The 27,285-nt window shown below is 44.8% G+C and overlaps 1 protein-coding gene across 50 annotated transcripts in view; it reads right to left on the minus strand.

Moving 5' to 3' along the window:
• LOC119827306 overlaps positions 1-27,285 on the minus strand; it is a 103,390-nt gene that overhangs the window by 25,485 nt on the left and 50,620 nt on the right. For 7 of the 50 annotated variants that reach the window (XR_005287627.1, XR_005287624.1, XR_005287601.1 and 4 more), the window contains 2 exons: positions 7,090-7,369; positions 5,396-6,741 (listed from right to left, as the gene is read on the minus strand). Coding sequence is in view for 1 of the 50 variants with exons in the window: in XM_042056031.1 (XP_041911965.1) it covers positions 14,452-14,534; positions 24,029-24,136 (191 nt within the window). In the remaining 49 variants the exon portion in view is untranslated. Of the gene's footprint in view, positions 1-5,395; positions 6,742-7,089; positions 7,370-8,809; positions 10,030-14,451; positions 14,535-23,815; positions 23,915-24,028; positions 24,137-25,768; positions 25,924-26,542; positions 26,585-27,068; positions 27,232-27,285 lie in introns of those variants that run through there. The other 43 variants (XR_005287618.1, XR_005287585.1, XR_005287586.1 and 40 more) reach the window with 29 other exon arrangements.

Below are 27,285 nucleotides of genomic sequence, written 5' to 3' on the forward strand. Positions count from 1 at the left end.
AGTTGCTTGCTCATTCCTGGCTGCCCAGACTTGAGATAACCATACAGAAACTGTATTAGTTAATAATTAATTAAATTACTGCTTAGCCTATTAGCTCCAGCTTCTTATTGGTTAGCTCTTACATCTTAATTTAACCCATTTCTATTAATTTGTGTATCACCACATAGCTGTTGCTTACCAGCAAGGTTCTGGCTTGTCTGTCCCAGGTGGAGGCTACATGGTGTCTCCCTGACTCCACCTTCTTTCTCCCAGCATTCAGTTTAGTATTCTCTGCCTAGCTCTGTTCTGCCCTCCTATAGGCTCAAAGCAGTTTCTTTATTCATTAACCAATAAAACACATATACAGAAGAACTCCTCTCTCTCTCTCTCTCTCTCTCTCTCTCTCTCTCTCTCACACACACACACACACACACACACATTTAAATAAATATAGGTAAGATAACTTTATACTCAGAACCAGGTGAGGAATGGGTCACTTCTTGGTGGGAACCTGGCAGCTGATACAAGCTATACTAGTTGCTCTCCTGTTACTGCGAGAAGACTCCATGACCAAAAGTGACCTCATGGTTCTAAGGGATAAGAGCCCATCATGGTGGATAGGCAAGGTGGCTAGCACCAGGCATGGCAGCAGGAACAGGAAGCTGAGAGTTCATGTCTTGCACCATAAGCCTGAAGCAAAGAGAACAAGCTGGATGCGGTGTGAAACTTTTAATTTAAAAGCCCTCCCAGTGGCATACTTTCTCCAAGGCTGCACCCCTTAAAACTCCCCAAATTCTGCTACCAACTGAGGACTAAGTGTTCCAGTGCCTGGGACTATAGGGCACATTCTCACTCAGACCCTCACACAACCTTGAAGGAGGTCTGGTTCTGACTGTGTTTAGTGCCTGGTTGTGATAGGAACAGATTCAGGAGACAGATCTCTGTCTTCAAAGCTCAGCTCTTCATGTGTCAATGGAGAAGGGCAATCCCAGCCTATGGTTATTGAAGAATGACAATCTAGGTAGAACACCTGACCCAGAACATGCTTGGTGGGCATCCAGTGGCAGCGCCTTCCATAGAGCTGTCTTGCTTCCCACACGCAAGATATACCTTCTCAGTTGTAAGCAGCAGAACTTTCCCTGGCTGGATATGACCTGGTATGCAGAGCTAAGTATGCAGAATTACCAGAACGGCTGAGCTACTGGGTAAGAACATTGATGAGAACCCAGGGGCTCTATTCCACCAGCCTTGCACTAGCTGCTGGAAGGAATGTACAGGCAGCTGTGCTTGCCGGGGGGGGGGGGTAGGGGGGACTGCTGCCCCTTTAAACAGCTGTCAATAATCCTTCGAGGTTTTGTTTGTTTCACTTAAGGCTCTCCGGAGAGAAACTCAAGGAATCAGCCAAAATCTCGTAGGTGACCTTTGCTCATTATAATCTTATTATAATGCTAAATTTTCTACCCTGGAGATGTTCCTGTCTGCCATGTTTGAGCATGTGACATATGAGGAAGCCTGTTCTCAAACTGAGCATGCTCAATAAATGTGTCTGCCTCTATAGACGATGGTGGAACTTTCCGAAATGAATATGCATGAGTTTCGATGGTAAACACCTGTCTTTGCTGGCTTTCTTTGCTTAGATAGCCACTGCTTTGGGAGTTATCCCCGGTGATCCCCTTACTCATACAGCGATAAAACCCTCACTATCTGTCCGCTGGTTCCGAATACTGCTTTGTACTCACCAAGAGGCAAACCATTGTGCCATGATACAAGGTCATGTCGAAGAGGTGCCCTGGCTCTAAGAAATAGCCCAGTTGTTGTATGTTGCTTCCAATTTGTCTTCGTTGGGAAGCAAACTTATCCTAACCATCACTTATCTAGCCGCTTTTTCTCATTCTTCCCTTACCCCAGCCCGGGAAGCTGGGAGAGTATCTCCAAGTGGTAATAGTTCTTCAGAATGTTTTAAGTGAATCTGTCTCACCTTACTCTCAAAGTCTTAAAAGATTCCATCCTACTGAAGTGCGAGCTGTACTAGCTATTTTTTTTTCACTTTTACACAACTAGCCACTACCAAAATATCCGCAGCACTGTTAGCTTCACCGGGTCTCTCTCCTCCCATGGTGAGGTGGGACATCGTGGTGGTGGTGGTAGCACAGGAAGGAAGAGGCTATTCACCTCGTGACAGACAGGAAAGATCCTACGGGCAAGATAAACTCAAGGCCTCAGCCAAAGCGACCCATTCACTCTGGCTAGGTCTTACTGCTTAAAGTCTCCAAAGCCTCCCCACTGTATGACTTTTGTGAACAAATGTCCATTCTCCAAAGAATACCAAATAGTAATAATAATAATAATAATAATAATAATAATAATAATAATAATAATCCTACCCAAGCTTGATCAGTGAAACAGTGAGCTTCTTGCGGCTACTTACAGGAATGTGAGTGGAGGGAGGGACTGCCTACAAAAACAGGGATGACTCAAAGGCAGGTATGTGACCAAAGATCCCACCCCAACACGGATGACACTCACCTAAGATGCATCCCTGAGCTCCCTGAGGACTTGTAGAAAGCTCTGCAGGCAGAAGAACCTCCAACCCTCATCAACTGTCCCTGCTTTTTTTAACTTGGAGGAAGACTTTGGGGATCCTGTATGTTTCAAGAGCTTCCTAAGACTTGTCAGGTATGTTAGCTTTTCATGTCTGAACAAGCTTCCCTCCTGAGGAAAGTTTCAATTTAGAGGAGATTCAAAATAGCACCAGCTGGGGACCAATTCCCCAACACATGAGTCTTCCTTTGTTCTTTCCTTCTTTTCTTAAACTTCTTCTCTAACATTTAAATACTCAGGCTAGGTGTAGTGGTTCACATCTGAGCACTCAGGAGACAGAGGCAGAAGAATCTCTATGAGTTCAGGGTCAGTCTGGTCTACATAATAAGTTCCAGGACAGCCAGAGCTAAACAGTAAGACCCTTTCTTAAAATACAAGAAGAAGAATAAACCTTAATTGCTCCAAGGAGGAGCAACATTTTGGTCCTGATCAGGTTTTGAACCTGTGATAGAACTGATAATGTTCTTTTCAGAGCCCAAATAAGGCTGAGGATCAAAGATGCACAAGCCTCATCGATTGTTCAAAATTGACCTAAATGAGGCTAGACCCAGAGCAGTTACTGCTAGCGCCCTCCTTCAGTGAGTAGTTTCCTAAATCCTTAAAAAGAATAGCTTTATTGCTTTTTTGAGAATTTCATATGACGTATTTTGATAATGTGCATCCTCCCTCAACTCCTTTCAGACATAGCCCTACTTCTCCACCTCCCTTCCTGCTCTTTCTATCTTTGTTAAATTATGTAGTCCAATTGGTGTTATGCAAATACTCTTGGAAGTGGGGACCACCCTGCAGTGTGGCCAAGCAACTGGGGGCCACACCTTAAAAGAGACCAACTCTCCTTTTCCAGCAGCTATTGATGGTGATTCCTACAGAGGTCACAGCTGTCCAAAGTGCAGAGAAGACGAGCTCTCAGAGGACTCATCCCACAATGGGACACACTTAGCACACCCCTCCTCATAAGGTTCAGAGAATCTTCCAGAAAGAGAGGGCAGAAAGACCACAAGTACCAGATGTGATGGATGGCAACAAGGAAAGAGTTCTCCAGGCACAGCAGGGAAGTGGTACGTTTGGTGTCATAGTGACTGAGACAGCATGCACAAGAGCTGTATATACTCCAGCCAGACAAACTCCCAGCATGGAGCAGGGGAGGCAGACATGAAGTTCCACCCCATCTAACTAAATCTTAATGCACTCACTAGTGTGGAATGAAGTTTCAGTCTGTTCCCCTCCCCCAGCCCGCCCCTGGTCCTGCAGCCATTCAATCCCAAAGAAACACACAGAGGCTAAATAATAAATACAAACTGTTTGGTCTATTAGCTCAGGCTTATTACTAACTAGCTCTTATTACTTAAATTAACCCATAATTCTTGTCTATGTTTAGCCATGGTACCTCTTCTCAGTGAGGTAGTCTCATCTTGCTTCCTCTGCAAAAGGCTGGTGATTGGATCTTTCTACCTTTCCTCTTCCCAGAATTCTCTTAGTCTGGTTGCCCCACCTATACTTCTTGCCCAGCTGCTGGCCAATCAGCATTTTAGTAAACCAATGTGAGTGAGAAATTTTTATAGTGTATAAAAGCATTATTCCACAGCACACTAGTCATATCCAGGGACACCTGGCCACCTTTGATCCCTGACAGAGCCCTGTTCCCTAAGGGGAGAGTGTCATCATGTAAACATTATTAGACTCCTGGGTACCATTCATCATCCAAGGAGCCCAGGAGAAGACAAACATCCTTGTACAAGGTAAGTCATCTTCTACCTCCTATCAACACAGGTCCTTCCCTGTCTTGGATGACATTATAGAGCCTTTCTTCCTGTGCTTGACTCTAATTGGTTTTGTGGCCCTTTCTCTTTTCTCTTTAAGATCTAGATGGCTTTACAGTGTGCCTTGGTGTCCTCTGGAGTAAAGAAATAATTAATTATATTCTGTCAACCTCCATGGCCCTGTGTTTGGTCACAGAAAGCAAGATCCCACAACTCTCTGCCAAAGAATCTGGTAAAAACACCTCTTTAGTCTTTATGTTACTGCTGAATCAACACCCATGCTCCACTTTTTATGTTGTGTAAATTAGACATAAATCGAATAAAAAAAACACTGTTCATTAACACATTGGTTTAAATGCCATATTTCTATCTTTTAAAATCATATTAAAATTAAGAATAGCTGAAGACAAGAGAGGGCCAGGAGGAGCCTTTGTTGGCTCTCTAAGGAGTCTCTTCAGCTCACATGCCTCTCCCCTACTACTTTGGAGATCCTGGAGGGTCACAGGTGCTTTCCAGACACACCTACAATCTGTGTGTATGTGGAGATGATTTCCAAACATGTTTTTGTTCTGTCTTTTCTTCTGGATTCCCATTGTCAAGGTCCCTTGAATTATGGGTGTAGCAGGGCTAGAGAGAGCACAAGAAGATGGCCAGGACACCACAGCTCGAGGAACGGGGCTGGATGAGTCCGTTCTGCTGCAAGCCCCACCAGAGGGAGCATTGCCAGCCTCTACACCACACACAAGCATCCACCGGGGCCTCCAGTACTTGTCTGCTCCAAATGTTTGTTAACTTTGCACCTACTTAGAAACACTACCTACCAACTTCTCAACACCAGCTCAGCATTAGCTAAGAACTGAAGGAAGCTTAGTGGAAGTTTAGTAACAAGGTCTGGGCAGCATGTGCACCAGGGCCTAAGGGTGTCACCTCTAATCAGTGGCGGGACAGGAGCTGCACATATCAGCAGCTGTCACAAATACGGTCACCTTGAAGGACTGAGTTGTCATAGAAAGGCCAGGAGGATTGTCCGTGAAGAACACTCAGAATCCAAACGCTTTTTCTTATTAAGATATTTATTGCTTAAGACCAGTTTAGTAAGCATAAATTCTGTTCTAAATCATGCCCATAAATTGTATTCCTGGCTTAAAAAAAATCAGTGTTTTTTAATGACATGTGTGAGTGTGTGCACGTGTGTGTGTGTGTGTATGTGAGTGAGACACTCATGGAAGCTAGAGGTATCAGATTTTCTGGAGTTAGGGTTACTGGTTTGTGTGAGCCTCCCAACATGCAAGCTGTAAACCAAACTCAGGTCCTCTGGAAGAACAGGAAGTGCTCTTAATCACTGAGCCATCTCTCCTACCTGATTCTCTTTCTGACTTGATCATTTGAACATAGCAAAATTGGAAATTTCGTGTCAGTTGAACAGTATAATGTGTATGAGTGTGGATACAGGCTAGAGAACAAGACACGAGGCCACAGGAGAAGAAAGAGCTGTTGGACGATTGGGGAGGACAAGAGAACGCAGGACTCTAGAAAGAAGAAAGGAGGCTGGGGCCTGGTAAGGGACAAGGAATATATCTGGGAAAATTTTCCCCTTCTGCAATTCTTTCTTACCACATCCCCAAAACATAACACATGCTCCTCGTCTTCAATTTTATCAAGACTATGATATATCTACCACATAGTAGACTGTACACTCCTGCAAACAAAATAAAACAAAACACAAACACAAACTCGATGGAGCAACAAAGAAACAACACGAATCTCTCAACTTTCTGTGTTAACCTCAGAAGTCTTTATAAACAAATAAATTCATATTTCCTGGGCTTTAAACTTGAGAGTCAACGCATAAAATTTCAGTTCAAATAAATTTACAAATATTTAACATCTCAAGTCAAATGTACATAATTGGTCTTTTCTTCATTAAAGTTGTTGGCTTGGAATTATTATATTCCATTTTCAACACATTGTTAATTTCCTCTTTCTTTGTCTTATCACTGTGTTAAGAATTCTTAGAACAAAGCTGTTTTTGACCTGGGTTAATTCTGTTTTATTTCTATAAATACATTCTGGACACAAAATATTACTTTTTGTGAGATAGATTAGTTAGTAAGTTTTGATTTTAAAAAATTCCCAGTAACACATCTTCCAAGGGTAGGTTTCTTGGCGTCTTTAGCTTAATTTAATGCATTTTATATCCCGTTGCCCCTTGGGCTTGGAAGGGACTCTGGGTGTTGTTTCGCTGGTGTTTTCTGCAGAAGTCCCAACTGTTGCTGTCATTCTTGACCAGAGACGGGGTTATCTCACGCCTGCTTCCCATAGGCATGCCTATTTCTTGCATAACAGTTTAATGGCCCAGTGCCTGACCACAGGGGCAGCTGTCATCATCTTGGCCCTTACTCTGAGAAGAAAAGGACGGAAAACAAGATCAGTCATTGAATTGTCTAGGACATCTTCGTCTGTGCTCCTCTTTGGTTTGCAGACTGAAGAGAACCCGGCAAAGGCATCCCTTGTCTTTCCAGTAAGCTCACATCACACTTATCCTTATGAAGAGAGACATCTGACTTTCATATTCACACCAATGCCATGTGTTTGATATTCACTAATTTATTCTCTTTTGAATCTCTGTATGCATGCCGTGTGTGTGTGTGTGTGTGTGTGTGTGTTCACGTGTGTCACTGAAGATGGACACGTGTTGTCACATGGGCACGGTGGAGGTCAGAGGGCAACCTCAGGTGCTGTTTCTCACCTTCCACCTTGTCTGAGACAAGGTCTCTTGTTGATCCCACTGGGTGCCACAGGCAGTCTGGCCCAAGAGCTTCTGGGGACTTTACTGTCTCAGCCTCTCTCTGTGTAAGAGCATTGGGTTTATAGAAGGCACTGTAGTGCATGGCTTTTCACACACATTCTGGGATCCAAAGGCAGCATCTCACACAAGCCTGGCAAGTCCTTTACCAAGTGGGCCTTCTCCTTATTAATTAATGTCTTCGTTCCTTCAACAAATATTCAGTCCTGCCAAACATTACCCTCTGTGAATCAGGAAAGAGAAGAGACATACTGTGAGAGAAAGACACAGAGAGGTGACAAGACCTTCTGGAAACCTGCAGGAAGGTCAGCACCCCCAGGGGCTGGCACACACCAGGTGGGACACCCATGCAAGTCACACAGAACTGGACCCAAAAGAACTTCACAGAACTGGACCCAAAAGAACTTCAGGTCTCTAATCTGACAAGGTGTCCACATGGCCACACACGCACAGCTCAGCCTGAGAGATGCGTATCTCAATCAGCAAGCAAGCCATTAGATGCCCACATAAATGTGTCTACACAAGGACGTTCCCACCAGACAGTCACCCCCTTCTCTTGTGGAGCATCACTCCCTGGTATAGGGAGGCAGTCATCTGCTTAGCCGTTCTCCTACCAGGAGAAACTAGAGCATTCTCCATTCTTTGACGATTATGACTGAGACATCTATAATCATCTTCATCGAAGTCATTTTGTAAACATATGTTTTCACTTCCTTGAGTAATTACTTAGTAATTTCGTATTGCCAAGCCATGGAGTAGACACAGCTCAGCACTTTAGGAATTTACTAACTAGTTCTCGAAAGGGAGTGTGAAGTTGTACAATCCTATTCAGATACATCACAATTCTGGTGGCCCCACATGCTCACATTTGGCATGGGTGAACTTTTATCTTGGTCATTTTCTTGTAGAACATTATTAGGATCAATTCAGAGCAATGGTCCCATTTTCTCCATTGCTCTCTGCCAGGATTATGCCAGTCTCATGAGGTTGGGCTTCTCGTTTATCCTGGTCTCCCTAAGGTTCCCAAGGTCCAGCATATTGCATGTCATGTCATTGGCCCTTACTGAGAGTCTGAGAAGGAAGAGATGTCCCCTCTCCAATGTAGCTCTGAAGCTACCCCTCTTCATTTTGTGTTCAGCCCAATCCCTCCATAATACCAACACCTCCCTAACTGAATGCACAGATTTCTGGCAATGCCTGTGCAGGGCCTTCTTCTCCCAAGCTGGGGTCCTGATCTGACTTCATAGCGACTCCAACCATTTCTTCCCATCATCTATCCATGCCCCAGATCAAGCCCTCGGTTGCTATTGTTTCTCTTACAAATTTATTTATTTACTTATTTTCTTGTTTATTTCTTGAGATGGAGGCTTATATGGCCCAGTTTGCCCTTGAGCTCACCGTATGGTCTAGGGTGACCTTGAACCTCTGATCTTTCTGCTCCCCATTCCCCGGGTTCTGAGATCATAGGCAGAACTACCACACCTGGTTTATGCAGTGCTAAGGACCACACCCAGGACTTCTAGTGTTCCGCTCACTGAGCTGGGCCCTCCTTGTACAAATTTACACACTCTATTTAAAAGCTGCAGCTTTTTCAAATAACAGACAGAGTCATTATCAATACATATTGCTGTTTGGGTGATTCTTTTAAAGCCCAGCTGCTTACCAAAGTCAACTAATCATCAAACAGAGGCTCAGGTAGACAGCGCCGGACACAAACGCTCCTGCTTCCTGTGCCTTGCTCTGCCGAGCGTCACTCTCCCTCTCATGAGAGTGTTTGAGTCTGATCCTCTCAGCCAAGTGGCAGATGGAGAAATTGTTTGCAATAGAGATGAGAATATTTTATCAGACTTCCTACAAATGGGGCCCACTGAATTTTCATCTGCCAGCTAAGCACTGATCAAAAAAAGGGGGGTCTCAACAGGAAATCCTGTAAGGGTTCCTCAGGAACGTGTGTGTTTTTGGTCAGCAGTCAGGGGAGAGATGATAAATCTCTAAGGGCAAAGAAGCGCACCCTGGAGCAAACACTTCCCTGGTCCTTCCAGCCTTCCGAAGGCCGCGCAACAGAAGGGAACCTGGGTCAGGATCCAGGAAGTCTGTGTTCCAGACCTGGTTCTGGCCCTGACTCCTTAGGTCACTGTCTGTTGGTGATGTCACTTTTCAGTCCCTCAACCTTCCATCTGTACAACAGAAAGAATGAATCTTCTTCCCCCCAGCTGGGTCATGAGTCCACATGGAAGGGAGGACCATGAGTTGTTTACAGGATCTTTTGTTCTTGTCCCTCAATCACAGCTTCAGAGAATAGTTGCTACAGATGTTTATTAGACAACTACTATGTGCCATCTATGGGTCAGGTAGATCCATGTGCACAAGGCATGAATTACCTCTGTCAACACTAACCAACCCCCGGGAGGGGATGCAGGGAAGGGTAGCTCATAGTCACGGACAGGCCAAAGACTCCCATTTCAGGAGTGCCTGGCATCTGACCAGCAGATGCTTCCAGAAACCAAGGCTTAGGAAAGCCTGCAAAAGCAGAAAATGTCCTCCCTCACAGGCAAATTAAAACAGAAAACCAGGAAGATTTCCCAAGAGTGGTGCTGCCTCTCTCTTGCAAACACACACAACTGAGACGTCAAACACAAGGGCTGCTGTCCCCACATCTGCACGGTGAGAGCCTTGACTGCGTGTTGCCTCGCTGCCCCCGCTTTGACCCTTGGAGTAGGTAACGCTTTAGGCTCTGAGATGGTGAAGTTGAGACACAGAGAGGAACGTGTCCCAGAGGAAAAGGAGGAGGCAGATGTGCTTTTTCGAAATCTAGGAACTGTTTCTTAACGAGTTTTTCATTTTGAAATGTCTTTCAGTTGAGAGAAAGCTAGTCTTCCCTAAGGCTGTGCCGTGCTCCCTCATAAGTTTTACATATATATATATATATATATATATATATATATATATATATACATATACATATATATACATACATACATACATAGTTAGTTAGTTAGTTAGTCCTGAAATCATGTACACACAGCAGGTTGTGTTTGTAGAGCGCTCTCTCTCTCTCTCTCTCTCTCTCTCTCTCTCTCTTTCTCTGTGTGTGTGTGTGTGTGTGTATGTGAGAGTGAGAGAGAGGAGAGAGAGAGAGAGAGAGAAAGAGAGAGAGAGAGAGAGAGAGAGAGAGAGAGAGAGAGAGGGGTGGATAGATGCAGGGAGACTTGATTCCCATCTCTGCTCAGTCGCTTCAAGCCATATGACCTGCGTAAACCATTCGGCTTCTCTAAGCCTCCATTGTTTGACTTAGAAACAGAGTAAGGACTGGGGCCAAGCCATTGGGCATCTCAGGGGCACCCTGGGCTTCTCTCTGGACACTGGGAGAGTGAGCTTCTCAGATGCCTACATGGCATGTGTGCTCTGTCATTCTGGGATCCGGGACCGGCACAGGAGGGACTGCAGGTGGCACTGGGCAGGGGGGTCTGTGTCCCCTTTGTGCTGCAAAGCTCCAGCCCCAGGCCCTTTCTGAGGCTCTCAGAAAACACAAATTGGATGCAAGGCGGGCGCCTGCTCCAGGCTCACTTGTGTTTACCCCACCATCAGGAGGGTGCCATTTAGCCAGAGCCATCATTCGCAGTCACACCAAATGGCCCATGGAAGAAAAGTTGGTTGTGCTCAAAGACCAGATGACAAGTGACAGCCCTGCTCCCGATTCCCTACAACAACAGAAGACACCAGCAACTGCCGTGTGGTCCAAACACCAGAACACACTTCTGCTTTCAAGCCCTTGCGGTCTGCTGTATTCGCCCCTTCCCAGGGATGGAAGAACAGCCCCTTGTCCCCAGAGCAGTCAGGCACCCCTGCCTTCAAAGTCACACACAAGCAGCAACCTTCCACACCAGGTCTGAGTCCTGATTGATGCTCAATTTCTTTCTCCCCCCTCCCTCTCTATCTCCTTCTTTTTTGCAAGTAAAAATAACCCACATGAGCCCTCAAGAGTATGTTTTTACCTGTTGGCAGTACACACACCTGACACAGGAATGGGCACATTATATTAATAGGACTGATTTGGCTATTTCCCAGCATGCACAGATATCAAAACATTACATTGCACATCACCAATACATTAAGGTTTTTTTCTTTTATTATTTTTAAATAAAAATTTTTTTTAAAAATATCACTTCATCTTTCTGCATCTGGTGTTCATACAGTGGGCAGGACAAAACAGGGAAAGAGATAGAAGAAGATGGCAGGTGCTCACATGCTCGGCCCACGCATCACTGGGCACAGTTGAATTCACCTTGCCAGGAAGGCCATGTCTCTAACCCTTTATTTTGGCTAAGGAAGGGAACCCTAAGCCTTCTTCGATAAACAACTGACTACTGACCCAAGGCGTAGGGATCAGCTCAAGTTCCCCTCAGACCGATGGGGACTGTGGGACTTCCCCAAGCCTGGTCTGGGGGGACCATTTAGCCCTAGCTCTGCTAGTGGAAAACCAGTGTGCGTTCCTATCATTGCTGAGGTTTCACGTTTACAAAATGGACCACTGATAAACAGCTGAGAGGCATCTGCGTCTGAAAACTGCTGCCCCCAGATGGAAGCAATAAAGATGGCCAGAGGGTCTTCCAGGAGAGAGAATTAGCGGCAAATCGGTTGTGCTATCCAAAAGAAAGAGGGCACAGTGAAGGCAGTAGTGGCATGTCCCCAGAAGGAGCCTGCTTCCTTTTCTTGGAGTTCTGATCCTATGGGAAGCACAAATCCCTCTTCCTGGCCCTCGTCCTCCGTGGAGCACACCGCCCAACAAGCCATCTCAAAGCTGGGGAGCAGGACCTGCCAACCTCAGCTGACTCTCTGAAGCATTTGTTATTTTTATGGGTCCCTGAGTGCTTCTCTTGAATATTAATTTTCTTCAATTCTTTAAGTATATATTAGTTATTACATATTTTTGATTAATATTTGATGGCCGCTTAGGCTGCCAAGAGCGCCCATAAATTTTCCCAATGGAATCTGATGCTAGGTGAGTGTGGGAGACCCCTTATGTGGAGCGAAGACATTAATCATTTTAAGTCTCTGACTCCACACCTTAATACCCAAAGATATATTGCTATGAAGCCCATAACACGTCATTAAAAATGAATGTCTCGTGGCAGTTTTCATGCCTGCGGAATTCAGGGCAGGGGGTGGGGTGGGAAACCTGAAACCACAGAACACAGGGAGTTTACAAATTCCTCTTTGCACACCTTTCTTTATGGACTCCCTGTTCTTCTAGAATCAGTTACATGATTTTAGGGCCTTGAGCAAAAAAATAAAGAGTCTTCAAAAATCATGACATAATTTGACACAGAAACAGCAAAGTTTTCAACCAAGCCTTCTAAAGTATGGGGCCCTGTGTGACAGCATGAAGTCCATCTTGCCTTTCCCTGCCCTCTTCAGCACCCTCACCTTCTTCTATTTTATCCTTGCCTTCTATCCATGTTTTTAAAAAAAACAATTTACTAAGATGCTATGAAGGGTCCTCCAAGTTTAATAACTGGGTCCTGTTTGTCAACCCCTATTCTGCATATATATGCATATATATATGAGATAAATATACTTAGAAAATAAATATAGATTAGAAGATACATGGATGATAAGTAGTTAGACTATAAATGGTAGGTCATAGACAAATAATAATGATAAAGAGACAACTGGTAGAGAAACTGATGATAGATTATAGATACATAGTTAAAAGACAGATCATAGACAGAAAGACAGAGAAATAGATAATAGAAGATGAGTAGAAAGGTAGATGATAAACACGTAGATGCATATTATAAGTTGAAACTATACAGCAGAGAGAAGATAGATAGACAGATAGATAGATAGATAGATAGATAGATAGATAGATAGATAGACAGATGATAGATGGAAAGACAGACAGATAGATGGATAGATAGACAGATGGACAGATGGATAGGTATATAGACAAATGATAGGTAAATAGACAGACAGATAGTAGATAGATAGACAGATGATAGAGAGAGAGAGAGAGAGACAGACAGACAGACAGACAGACAGACAGAAGAGACTATCTTCAGCCTCAAGGTTTCTCCAAATCAGACATCTTACTTAGTCTGGAGGGGACTCGCTCCCAATCCTAAGGAGAGACTCTTCAGTGACAGCATTTCCTGTGGACATACGGAGCCTTTCCGGTTCAGTCCTGCCAGCTCCTGAGAAGGCACTGCCTCAAGTCACAGGCATCTCTTCAGGGTCTGGGAGATGACAGTATCTGCTCGCTACAGTGCTTTGCTCTGCATGAGGAATGGGCTGCAGAGAGGCGGGGGCAGCCGTTGCAGAATAAGGCCAGGAGGACCTTGGTCTTAAGACATTTGCCCAGACTGAATAGTTCACTTGCTCTGACTGTGTTCAGTCAACCTAACTTAAAAACCAGAAATCTCTGTGTAGGGAGATGGATTGATGGGTAAAGTATTGACCTTGTGCGGACCCGAATTTGATCCCCGTTGTGGGATAATCTTTTTGTATACTGTAAAGATGTGTCTCTGCCTAAGGCACCTTCTGATTGGTTCAATAAAGAGCTGAATGGCCAATAGCTAGGCAGGAGAGAATAGGTGGGATTTCTGGGGGAGAAAGAGGAACTCTGGGAACAAGACATGTAGAGAGATGACAGGGAGACACAAAGCAAGTCAGACATACAGAATGAAAGAGAGGTAAATAGCCACATGGCAGAATGTAGATTAATAGAAACAGGGTCATTTAAGTTATAATAGCTAGTTAGAAACAAGCCTAAGCTAAAGGCTAATCTTTTATAATTAATAATGAATCTTTGGGTCATTTTTGTTATGAGTTTGGGGAAAGTCCAACTACAGATCCTAGTCCCACTGTATGGGTAGTGCAGGCTTGCTATCCTAGGGCTGGGGCAAAAGAGACAGGGGAAGGGGACCTCTAGAGTTCACCCAGCTAGCAAAGCATACTTGGTAAGTTTCAAGCTAATGCAAAGCCTGCCTGGAAAGAAAGGAAGAATGAAGGAAGGAAGGGAAGGAGGGAGGGAGGAATAGAGGGAGGGAGGGAGAGAGGGAGGGAGGGAAGGAGGGAGAGAGGGAGGGAGGGGGGGAGGAAGGGAGGGAGGGAGGGAGAGAGGGAGGGAGGGAAGGGACAGAGGAGACAGTTATTGTGCTACACTGAGTTTCATAAAAACAATGCTGGGCAAGAAGAGCCAGACAGGCACAGGCGACTGACTCTGTGCCTCACAGAGGAAAACCAACTAAACACGGGCAAAGGAGAGCTAAGAAGCTGAGAGGCAGGACGTCAGTACAAGCTTACCAGGGAGGTTCAGGAGGAAGCCTGGATGCCTCTGTCAACTTCTTGGGGTTCTCTAAGAAGTCTTGGAGAGGTGGGGACTCTGTCTGTGGGGAAAAATAAAGGGGGCATGTGCAGACATGACAGAGGCTAACCAGGCTCCCTATGAGAAAGAAATGAAAATCTGCATCTCCCCAAGGGGAGACCAAAGAAAAGTTCAAGGACCAAGTGCCCTCAGGAGGCCTCCTTCGGCCTTCTTCTTGTTCTGTGCTGAACACCATCCCCAAATCAAAGGAGGCCATCCTGGCTTATCCATTCGTGATGCTGCCAAGCAATTGGGAGCCATGTGGACCGACGCTGTTGCAGATGACAGGCATCCCTGTGAAAGATGGCTGCCAAGCTGAAGGGAAAATACAAAAAGCACACTGTGCCTACGAGGCTAAAGGAGAACCCGGGGCAGCAAAAATGGGGTGGTCAAGGATGGAAAGAGCAAGCAAAGGGGGGAAGAGGAGGGAGAGGAAGAAGACGATGAATGAGTTGGCTCCAGTGCAGCTATTTTTTCTTTTCTACAAAGCATTTAACTCCCCGATACACGGTGTAAGGTTTTTCCTTTTTTGTACAGTTAACACACTCCTGAATGTGTCTTTAACTGGCCCTGTCTCTGTGGAGTTTTCAGTATCCACTAACCTTGCCTGGTGCAGTCTGGCAATGGAAACTGACACGGGAATTTAAAGCAAACTCTTGCTGGTGCACCACACAAATTAGTTATATATGGGGAGTATAGTGCTTTAGCTTCGTTTTTTATCTTCAGTTGTCTCTGATGCAGCTTATACAAAGATAATTGTTCTGTTAATTGAATACCACTCTGTAGTTGCAGATAATAATAATAGTAATAATAGTAATTGCAGCTACTTGTTGACATTCTGAATGCTTCTAAGCAAATAAAATTTTTTATTAAAAAAAAGTGAACTGCACCCCAAGAATGATACTCAAGGTGGACCTCTGACCCTCTCATGCACATTCAAATACACACACATACACATAGACACACACACACACACACACTTGTGTATGCACAGGCACATACACACACATACATACACACGTAAGTACATGCACACACACCAGAAAAATATAAACATGCACATAGAAAAATTTTTGAAAGAAACCAGGTGGCTCTTTCTATTCCTACTTCCTATATGACTAGGGGGAGGGGATGATGGCAGGATTCAGGACGAGACACTCGGGGGAGGAAGACGACACCGCTTAAGGCCCTGACTGGCTCGGTCAGTTCTCCCGACCCTCATTACGACGCAGGACACTGCCCTCCCTGCACACTCGCCCATATTTCAGATATTTCGGAGGTATGCTTGGACGTGTTCATTGTCGTTCAGTCTCTGAACTAGAAGCAGAGTTCAGACTAAAGCAGACTGCATCACTGTCCCCTCGAATGACCTGTGCTACAAGGTCAGTGCCCATGTCTGGAACCAGGGCCTGGAATTGATTGGCACACTCTGAATGTGTCCTGGAGCCACCGGTTCATTCCATCAAATAGGCTAGCAGCTACTCGCTGAGTACCAACTTATGACCGAGTCAAATAAAGAATGTCTGCATTACAGCCTCCCCCTCCCGAGAGTCTATGGTGGGTACCACGTATCATCTCCTAGAATCCCAGGATCTAGGAAGTGTCTCACCATAAAAGACTAATAGATGTCTCCATGGATAAAATGCTTGCCATGCAAGCCTGGGGGCCAGAGTTTGCATCCCCCAAGCCCACCAAAAAGTCAGGAAGATGTGGTGACCACCTGCAATCCAAGCACTTAGAAGGCACAGACAAGTGATCCCCAAGGCAAGTTAGTTGGCTAGCCCAGAGGAATCGGTGAGCTCTGGTTTCCACAAGAGATCCTTTCTAATGCATGAAATGGAAAGTGGCTGAGGAATACCCAGCATTGACTCTGGCCCTCCATGGTCATGTGTGATATTACACATGTGTACACACACACACACAGAGGAGCATGTATGCATATGTGCATACACGTGCAACACACACACAGGATTTCAAGGGAGCTTTGTCCTGCCTCCCATGTCTGGGCTCCTCCACCTGCTCCACTCCTGAGCTGCCTTAAGCAGTATCCTTCCATGTCTGTTGTGATCTTCGGCACCGGTGATGGTGCCCAGAGCTCCACCCACCTTTCAGGTAAAGCTGTCCAGTGTTGCTTTAGTCCCTCTGACTGTGGTCTAGGGCTCCATTCCCCCAAGAGCCCCATCTTTTCATAAATGTGAAAGTAGGGGCATTGGCACGTAGCCTGGTGGGCCCCAGAGATGATGCAGCAGACACTCCTCACACAGATCCCCATTCACAAAGCCCCTTGTCCTTACACCCCTTTGTCCTCATTTATTTAGTTCTGTGGGAATTACTTAAAACACTGGTTTTAGAGCATGGACTATTTCCTCCCTAGAGGACAGTTGGTAATATCTAGAAGCAGTTTTGGCTGTCAGCAATGCAGGGGTGCTGTTGGTATATGCTGGGTAGAGGTCAGGCATCTGGCTACATGTCTACTGCACAAACCCCACAGCAAGGACTCAGGCAGCTGCAATGTCAACTGGACCACAGAGAAGAAGCCCCAATATAGACCAGGATGGACTAATTTCTGACAGTCTTCCTGTGTCCTCTGCTGTCACATCTAGTTGATCAGGACAACTAGAAAATCCCCTCAAAGCGCTGTTCTGAACCCAGAGCCCTCTCTACACAGGGCTGCGGGCAGTCTCTTCTGAGTGGCGGATGCCGAACTGCAGAATGTGCTGGACTGGCTGTCCTCACCCTAGATGCTTTGGGTGCTGCCTGTGTTTGCCTATAATAACACTGCAAACATTCAGAAGAGGAGATCAAGACGTCTGTACGCAACATGACCTCCAGTCGCTCTGAGATGAAGGAAAATGAGAGAGAAAGAGGAGTAGAGGGAGAGAAGCAAAAGAATGAAATAGAAGAATGCTGGGCCAAATATCTGTAGAGGGAAAAGAGGAATAAGAACTAGAAAAATGAAAGTTCCAAATAAGTTATCACAGGCTGGGGAGATGGCTCAGTCAATAAAGTGTATAGAGCCATGCAAACAGCATGCATATCCATCTCCAATACACAAGTTTTTAAACACTCAGTCACCACAGTGCACTGCCTATAATCCCAGCTCCGGAGAAAAAAAGAGAGGCATCTCCCTCAAGCTCACTGACCCGTTAGTCTAGGTGATTCACACTAGCTCCAGGCTCAGTGAGAGACTTTGTCTCGCAAAACAAAATAGTAGTTAAAGAAGACATTCTGTGTTGACTTATGACTTCACATGTACACGCATACTCACATGCTCACAGGAACAGCTCTGCCCCCAGATCATAAATGCACCATTAAAATTGACACCCATGGAGTAAGCAGAGCTGCCCCTCCTGAGCTGTCTTGAGTGTTCTGAAGGAGCTCTTCAAAGTCGAAGGAGCCACGCTCAGTTTCCCTGCAGTAAGAAGTGAACTCTTTGTCATGGTACCTAGTCATTTTGTCTGTAGGTATTGCACTTGACCAAGCTTTGCTATGGGAATTACCCGGTCTCTCCCAGGTGCTACCCAATCTAAACACAGAGCTTTAGATTTAGAAGATCTACCCTTTGATTGTCAGTTTCTCAAAGACTACACAGAGCACCTTAGGGAGTTCCCTCCCTATAGTTTGCTGGCCTCGTCTTGGTGGGGACCACAGGCTCAGACAAGCATTTACCCTGATTAACACTGCAACAAATGGCCAACAATAGGAGCAATTAGCTAAAACAAAATCACAAATAATGTCTCTTGTTGATAGAGTCTTGATGGGTAAATTCTGAGTGTTTTTTATAGCCGAGATCTTAGAAGAGATTTTGGCAGACCCTTAGTATTTCAGGGTCTGTGTCATTGGAATGACACAACCACATGTCTGTTTTTAATTTTTCCCTAAGAAATGTAAAAAGTGTTAGCAAAAATTCTCGCCTATGTGAAAGACAGGCCTTGGAAAACAGCAAGCCTTCCTATTGAGCTATCAAAATGATCAATTTGCTGGAGAGAACCCCCTCTTTGAAGGAGGCACATACCATTCTGGCACTGTGCAACTTGGGAGGTTTTATTTTTTCCTCCTATAGCCCTGCCAACCACAAGCCCAAGTACAGCCTGTGTCTCAGATATCAGCACGCGTCTCTCTCTACCAGCTGAATGCGCACTAAAGGACAGAGTGTTTGCTTAGTGTGGCTTCCTGTGCTCAGCTTCCACCAAGGCCAGGCTTCCAACCCTGTTCCACTGAAATCAATTTTTTTCCTTTAACACATTTCTATTCTCAGAGTCCATCTGTTAAGGCTGTCATCGGCGGCATATTTGTGACCCCATGCAAATTTTCACAAAAGAGCCTTCCTTGTCCGTAATAGAATGCAACGGTGTCTACCTCTTCCAAGCAAGAGAGCTGTCTGGATATGGTCCCAGGTCCAGGAGAGAGAAGATGGAGAAAGAAAGGAAGAAGCTGTTCTTCTATGTAGCTTCCTTCTTGGTTTCTACTGCCTTCTCTATAGGGCAGAAATAAAGGAGCCTCTGAGTGGTATTGCATGGTCACTCTCCGGACATTCAAATGGGCCTAGCAAAAACTGTGACAGGCGAACATATGAATCAGGGTTTGCATAACCACAACACAGTCTGAGAAAATTCCCGCAAAGACGTCATAAAGCCATCACACGCTTCACCCGGACCAGGTGAGCTCAACGCAGCTTGTCTTATTCCCCTCTAAGTTCCGGGTGCCCCTGTCTGTTGGGGCTATGAAGGCTCTATGTGTCTATGACCACAAAGCCAGGGCCTCTTCTGTCACCTTTGCTCCTGCATGGAGAGAGCAGTTCTCATGTTTTCTCTCGGCTCAACAGCTCAGGGCTTGCTGACAACTTGAGTTTTCAGATGATATATCAATGAGGCATTTAAACAGAGCCGTTCATACACAAAAATTCTGTCTGCTTTGTAAAAGATTATCCTTTTATAAACATTGTGCAGAAAACATAAAAGCAAACAAGGAACAGCACATAGGACAGGAAAGATGTGAGCAGGGAGATTAATACTGAATGGGCTGAAATGAATGGCCCCACTAAAACCAGGTCCAGATACTTTGGCTGCAGCGAAACATGAATAATGGGAATGACACATCGTTTATTCGGGATAATGAGTTGATCCAAAGTGAAGGCCTCGGACGAGAGATTAAAGATTAAATATCCATCTCCTGATGAATATCAGTAGCCAACTTTAACCTTTTCCTTCCAAAAGTACAGTTTTACTTGAATAATTTTATGTCCTGTATTGAAGTACAATCCCTAAGATCAACAGTGAACTCCCCTTGAAACATTCTCTTAGCTGGGAAAAAATACTGTTTCCCCTTCAAGGCAGGAGGTCGGATCTTATTTGTAGGCTAAAGCCTCTGAAAGCTGCAGCTTAATAAAATAGATTTTGACCTCGTTATACTACTGCATTTGAAAAACCAAGTGTTGCAGTTCCTTCAGAATTGTAACAGTCCCTACTAGAAGAAGGCTCATTAAGACTCAGGAAGTAAACAGAAATGATAAGGTTGAGGAAGCGAATAATTCACAAGTCTCAGGAAGTTCCCAAAACTTGCACAACTCAGAAACCCTATTGCCCTTCTCCCCCACCACCCAAAGTTATAGCAACAGTAGCAACTGGTGGGCTGAGGCTCTTCTGCTGAGCTGCTTGTGAGTCGGGCAGGGAGCGCCAAGGACTCAGCTTTTGTGAGTCATCTCCCATGCCGGAGACTTCAGAGATGCCACTGCCTTTGTGTCGCCCATGATCCTGTAAGTTACTGCAATAATCTCACTGTTTCACTAAGCTAGATAGTGGGTAGACTTGTTTCTTTGATCTCTCCTTGATTCCCTATCTGGGGTGAATAGATATTTGTGCATGTCTCCCCAAGAAAAGTCACATTCCATCTACCTCAGGGATTTTTCCTCACATTCCCTCCTTATTTGTCAAACAATAAAAGTTTCTCAGAAGAAACAGACACAAGGCTGGTGCTTCCTAACGTGACAAGCCCACAGAGAACCAGCAAATTCCACAAAGAGGAAATGAGAAGAGCGACTGGGATCCTGAATGATCTTTACCCCATTGATGAGGACCCTGAGACCCCAAGCAAGCGCATGTCCAAGGCCAAGAGCCATCAGTAGCTGGTACAGAGCTGGGAAGGACGCCAGCAGCCTTTTGCTGTAACCCTGACTATTTCCATTGTACCTGCTGCCTCTTTACCCATCACACTGTAAATGATGACCAAGCAGGTCCCTGGAAGAGCCAGCACCCACATCTAAAAGCCTGGATTCGTGGAAACACTGAAACAACTTACTGAAAGCTTTGAGTAAAGGTTGGACAAAGAAGGGAGTGAGATGAGCCGGAGCAGCAGCAAGAATGCAGAAGAAGATGTCAAAGGAGACACGCCTTCCAGATGCACACAGGGCCAGGCGCTGCCCTCCCCGACCTGAGCATCACTCCAGCTTTCCCTATGCCCTCAGTGGGCAGGAGAATTAAGGGAAGAAGGAATCCTATGGGCTGCCCATCTCTTGGGATCAAGTGGCTGCTCACTGCTCATAACCCCAAACCAGGACAGTGTCTTGATGTCTGCAGACACCAATGGAATAGGAGCACAACACAGCCCAAATGAGGCATTACAAACATCCAATACAACAAACGCAGAAATCCATACCACCAACCCAGCCTGCCATCACTGCAGGTGAAGTCCACAGTCACTCTTACAGAGAGCAAGGTCGGGATTTGGCTGGCATCCCACATGATACTGGTTTAGTGGCTTCAGTCATGTAGCTCCATGTCACGCTAATGTGATTGCACCATGGACAGACCCTGTCATCCTGTTTCCTGTCCTGATTCCCCTCCCACCCTGCCCTCCACCAAGGGATAAGGAACTGGGGAAGTGTATTATTTTTTACTTTACAAGTATTTGCATGCTAATGCTGGCCAATGAGGTGTTCTAGACTTCTCAGTGGTAGAAAGAGGATGCCCATCCTCTCTGTCCTGTCCTCTTAGTAAGTCAACTAAAGTTGATCATCTCAGAGGCAAAAATAATTGAGTCCCTTCCTGGATAAGAAAGGTGTTACTGGAAACAGCCACCTTCTTGGCAGATCGAAATAAACATGATTAGTGTGTAAGTCAAGTTCACACTCAGATGGTAGAGGAGAGCCAAGATGGCTGGTGCAACTGCCATTTGGGAAAGGAAGAGGCCGCTCAACAGAAAGCTTCACCGGGAGCTGCAGAAAGGAAGGCCACTCGCTTAAACCTTTTTGATAGTTTGAGTATTAAGGACCCAAGGGAAAAAATAGCACCATTCTACTCCTTAGTCATAAAAGCACACCCTGAAGGCATCATAAACATGTTTCTATATTTATTTTTGTCAAGAGAGAGCAAGTGACCAGGTGTAAGTCATTCTGAAAACAAAACCCGGAACCTACAGGGGTAGGGGTAGGAGGAGACAGTGGGAGATGTCTACAGAAACACATCCTATTTCATCACACCCGTCCTGACGTCAGCAGCCATCAATGGGTGTGGCAGGCTAGTCAGTGCTAAGATTCCTCCGTCTTGCACTCTTGCAGAGGTCACTTTACATTTCACCAGATGACCAGCATGTGTAAGGGCCACAGCTGTCACAGCTGTGCTGGTTAAAGAGGATGACAAACGAATCTTAGAGCACTAACGGTTTCTGGAGTCCCACACTCTGTAAAGGCCCTCTCAAGGGGCCCCCCAATGATGGATGTGACACCCGGGTGACTCAATATCAAGTCTTGCTTCTGGATGAACCCTGCATTTGGTTCCACAAGACGTCAGCCCTCAACCCTGCCAGTTTCCTGCAGGTGACTGACCTGATCTCTAGCCTTATCTGACTAACATTCCACTGGTGATACCAGACAAGGTCTTGTTCACAGATGGGAGCAGTTTTGTCCGAGATAGGATCAGGTAAGCAAGGGCAGCAGATAAGACTCAGGACTATTATAAAACTACACCCCAAAAGGGTTCATAAATGTGTTTTCCTATTTTTTTTATCAAGAGATATAATATGACTTGGTGTAAGTCATTCTGAAAATCAAAAACAGAACCTACATGGTCAGAGGAGACAGTGGTGGGACCCCCAGAAGTCAGAGGTGACAGAGTGGCTGACTTGGCCACCAAGAAAGTGGTCCTCAAACCAGTGGAGCTTCCTCAAGTCTTGATGTCCCTACTAGAGTCCAGCGTACCAGGTCACCCACAATATACCCCGAAGTAAACTGGGTGAGACAAGAACTAGCCCTACAGGATAGGCAAGGATGGCAAACGCTGCCACTGGTAGACCCTTCCTTCCCACAAGTATGGGAAGGCAGTTGGTCACCGATCTCTACCAAGTCATGCACCTAGGGACCACAAAGATTGCTGAACCCTTCAGATACAGGTATTATGTTAGACATTCGGAGATTCTGATTAAGGATACCAGTTCAAATGTGCCACCTGTGCTCAGGTAAACCCCAAAACGGGGAAAAAGATATCACAAGGGACCCAGGCTCAAGGAAATAGGCTAGGGGACATTGGGAGATGAACTTTATGAAACTGATCTATTGTTTCTTCCTGTAAACATTTGCTACTATTTGAAGATGCCTTCTCAGGGTGGTTATTTTGGCCTCCCCAGCCCAAAATAGACTGCTCCAATATTTCTAAGAAACGTCTTCATGAAATAATTCCTCAGTTTGGGTCATCCCTAGCTTTGGAGTCAGACTATAGCCAGACCTTCACAGCCAAGTGTCTCAAAATCTGACAAAAGCATTCAGTATTAATTAGGAATTACATTGTTTCTGTACTCACAGAGCTGAGGTCAGACAGAAAGAATAAGATTCTTAAGGAGACTGACAAAATTAGTCCTGGAAACTGGTGAAACCCTGGGCCAACCTCCTTCCCTTTGCCCTTTTCAGGGCCTGATATATTCCCTACTGGGAAGGGCTCGCTCCCTTTGAAATTATGTTTAGGAGACCACCTCTGCAAGATCCCCCAGGCAGAATTCTCTAGTCACTCCCTTCTCAAGTCTTTACAGACTTTGCAAAAAGTTGGCCAAGCCATTGACCAGACTGAGAAGGGAATCCTGCCATCTTCCGCTTCTGAAACTACCCATGAGTTCCAACCAAGAGGCTTGGTTTGGACAAAGAAGATCCTTGCCTTGGTCCTGAAAGTTACCTGTAAGGGACCCTACCCAGAGATCCCTACCATCCCAACTGCTGTCAAAGTAGCTGGTGTCTTTCTTTTCTCTTGAGAAAGCAAAACAAATGACAGACCTTGGACCCCTAAAGGTAAAACTGACTAGAGTTTAGAGTTTACTAACCTGGGATATGCAGTCTCCATCAGCCCCAAACATGGACATGGGAGCTCAGAAAAACTGGGAATGGGAAACTCTATCTTTCAGGCGGACCTCTGCTCCAGCCTTCCAAAGATGGAACAATATGGGGGTCAGTAAATCAGGCTATGGAGGAAAGTGGTCAGAAAAAGGCCTTCAGGGATTATAATTTTATGAAAGCTCTATTAGTCCTCAAATTACCTGGCTTGCTTGTACTAATGGTTCAACTAAATGTGCCTCTTCGGGCTCACTGGAAAGCCCCACACCCAGTCTATGTTCACTGGTCTCTGTTATCCTCCAGGAATATGCCTATAACAGAGAAAATGGGGGAGCTCATATTGACCTTGATTCAATATTAACAAAGTCAAATGGACACCAAGTCTGGCCCCAGTCCTAGTTTGGACAGAAACAGCCAGTGCAACTACCACAGGTTCCTCAGCCTTGGTTTCTGGAAATCAAAACTTAAGAACTCAGGTCCCAGATAGACTTAAACCTAGCCATTTGGTGAATTCTCTTTCCTGGCTGGAGAGCCAGATGAAGGAGAGCAGACTGCTGTTTTGTTTGTTTGTTTGTTTGTTTTTTGAGACAGGGAGGACTTTGCATGGCCTTAGGGGAAACTTGCTGTTTCTATGCCAACCAATCAGGATACTTAGGGGAAATCTTTCCATGGTCAGAGAAAACCTCAAAGAAAGGGGAGAAAAGAGACATACCAGATAATTGGTATTGGTCTCTGCTAACCTGGTCCCCATGGTTGACCACCTTGATGTCAGCATTAGCCTGGCCATTGATTATTATTATGATGAGGTTAAAGATGAAACCTTGCATCCTCAACTGTATGGCCAACTACATCAAACAGAATAAACTCAGTTAAGCTACTGTTCCTTAGGACCAACTATGTACTCCCTCAAAAACAAAAACTGGTGAATCAATGATTTGATTCATTCCCATAGAACCAGTGGAAAATGTGGCAGGGCAAGAGAGTTCAGAGGTTCCTCTATTTTGTATTCTTTTTTAATGTTTTTATCTTTTTTATTGATTTTATTGAGCTCTACATTTTTATCTGCTACCCTCCCTACCTCTCTCCTCCCCTTCAACCCTCTCCCAAGGTCCCCATGCTCCCAATTTACTCAGGAGATCTTGTCTTTTTCTACTTTCCATGTAGATTATATCTATGTATGTCTCTCTTAGGGTCTTCTTGTTATCTAGGTTCTCTGAGATTATGGTTTGTAGGCTGATTTTCTTTGCTTCATGTTTAAAAACCACTTATGAGTGAGTACATGTGATAATTGGCTTTCTGTGTCTGGGTTACCTCACTCAAAATGATGTTTTCTAGCTCCATACATTTTCCTGAAAAATTCAAGATGTCATTATTTTTTTCTGCTGTGTAGTACTCCATTGTGTAAATGTACTACATTTTCCTTATCCATTCTTTGGTCAAGGGTACAGCCCCTTTGGATGCCAGTGTGGCAATTTCTCAGAAAATTAGGAAATGACCTTCCTCAAGATCCAGCAATACCACGTTTGGGTATATATCCAAAGGATGGTCAATCATGCCACAAGGACATGTGCTCAACTATGTTCATAGCTGCTTTGTTTGTCATGACCAGAACCTGGAAACATTTTTGTATTCTTGCTGAGGACATTTCAGATTTAACTAAAATCTGATCTCCTTGATGGAGAATCCCATGGAAAATTATTCAACTTCGTTCTAGGAACCTGAGGTCAATATATCCAGCTAATCTATCTTGACTTCTGTTAAACTTCTTGTTTAAGCAAACCTCCCCCTCCACCTAACTGCTTACCTTAGCTTCTGTGAAACTGCTTGCTTGCACAAAACTTTCCCCTGAAACTGCTGAGATACCAAGATGTGATTTTCACCAAAAACAAACAAACAAAAAACCTTACCCTAAATGCTTGGTGCTACACTTGGGTCCCAAATACCTGAGTATAGTTCCAGCCAGATGGAATAAAGACTTTCAATTGACGATAGACTGTGTCTGCATGGTCATCTCAGGTGGGCTCCCCAAAGCAGTGTGGCTTGGGCTGGGGATGACATCAGACTGAGAAAGGTGCTATGAAACAGCCTTGGAATCTGTCTACAAAGGATTTCCAGTTAAACTCCTCTACCCCATTCTTTCCAGATTTTTCCCCTTTCCCCTTGTGACCAGAACCCATTAACAAGCTTGGTCATGAAAAGTCTGCAGTCTACAAACTGAGATAACTGTGTCTGCCTTAATCTCCCCAGAGACTGGATTAGTGATCCTGAGTGATAAAGAAAGTAGTCATGATGAGCAAGCCAGCAAGCAGGAACCTGTAGGCAGAGGCTGCTTGTTTATTTCCCATCCACACAGATCTAAAATAATCACACAGAAAGAAATTGCAACACTGCTTGGACTAATAGCTCAGGCTTTCTATTAACTAACTCTTGCATATTAAATTAATGCCTTCCTATTATTTTGTATTTTACCATGACCCTCGTGGTTTCCACTAATGTTTCAGAGTGGGTGTCTTTCTCCTTCAGCAGTCACATGGTATCTCCCTGACGCTGCCTTCTTTTCTCCTCTATCTCTGCTTGGAGTTTCTGCTTTGCTCTATTCTCTGTTGCCATAGGCCCAAAGCAGACTCTTTATTAACCAACAGTCATAAAACATATTCACAGCATACAGAGGGAATCCCATATAAGTAACCCACCATGGCTTCTGCTTTAGTTCCCACCTTGAGTTCCTGCTCTGAGTTCTCTCAGTGATGGAGTATAACCTGCAAGTTAAAAGCTGAAATAAACCCTTTCCTCTCCAAGTTGTTTTGGTTATTGTAAGCAGAGACTGCTCATTGGTTTCCCAGCCACCCAGACCCAAATAATAACACAGAAACTATATTAATTACAACACTTCTTGGCCAGGAACTTGGGTGTATTCCTACCTACCTATATAATATATATATTATATATATAGATATATATATATAATCATTTGAGTAAATCTAGAAAAAGCAAATATAGGAAGTGAAGAGATGGTTCAGCAGTTAAAAGTGCCTGCTGGTCCTACAGTGGATCTGAATTTGGATCTCAGCACCCAAGTAGGGTGACTCAAAACTGCTTGCTATTATGAGGAGATCTGATTGATGTTCTTGTCCGGCCTTGGTAGACTTCTCACTCACAAATGCACATGCATGTGCACACGTGCTCGCGTGCACACAGACATGCACATGCAATAAAATAAAAATAATGAAGAAAAGCAAGTACTTGCTTTGCACTGTTCCCTCTGGTCTGCTTGCGTCTGTCTCAGTAGCAGACGCTAGTGATAATCAAGGTTATTGGTGCTAAATGTTGTTTCCAGGGCAGAGCAACAGGTTGATTCTCTCCTCACAGCCTCATAGCTTCACATTCTTTCGCCATGAAGAAACTCCTGCCATGAAAAAGTAATGGCCAATGAAAGACAGCTTTGCAAATTTACAGAGTT

This window comes from Arvicola amphibius, chromosome 12 (genome assembly GCF_903992535.2).
Source record: "Arvicola amphibius chromosome 12, mArvAmp1.2, whole genome shotgun sequence".
Lineage (NCBI taxonomy): Eukaryota > Metazoa > Chordata > Mammalia > Rodentia > Cricetidae > Arvicola > Arvicola amphibius.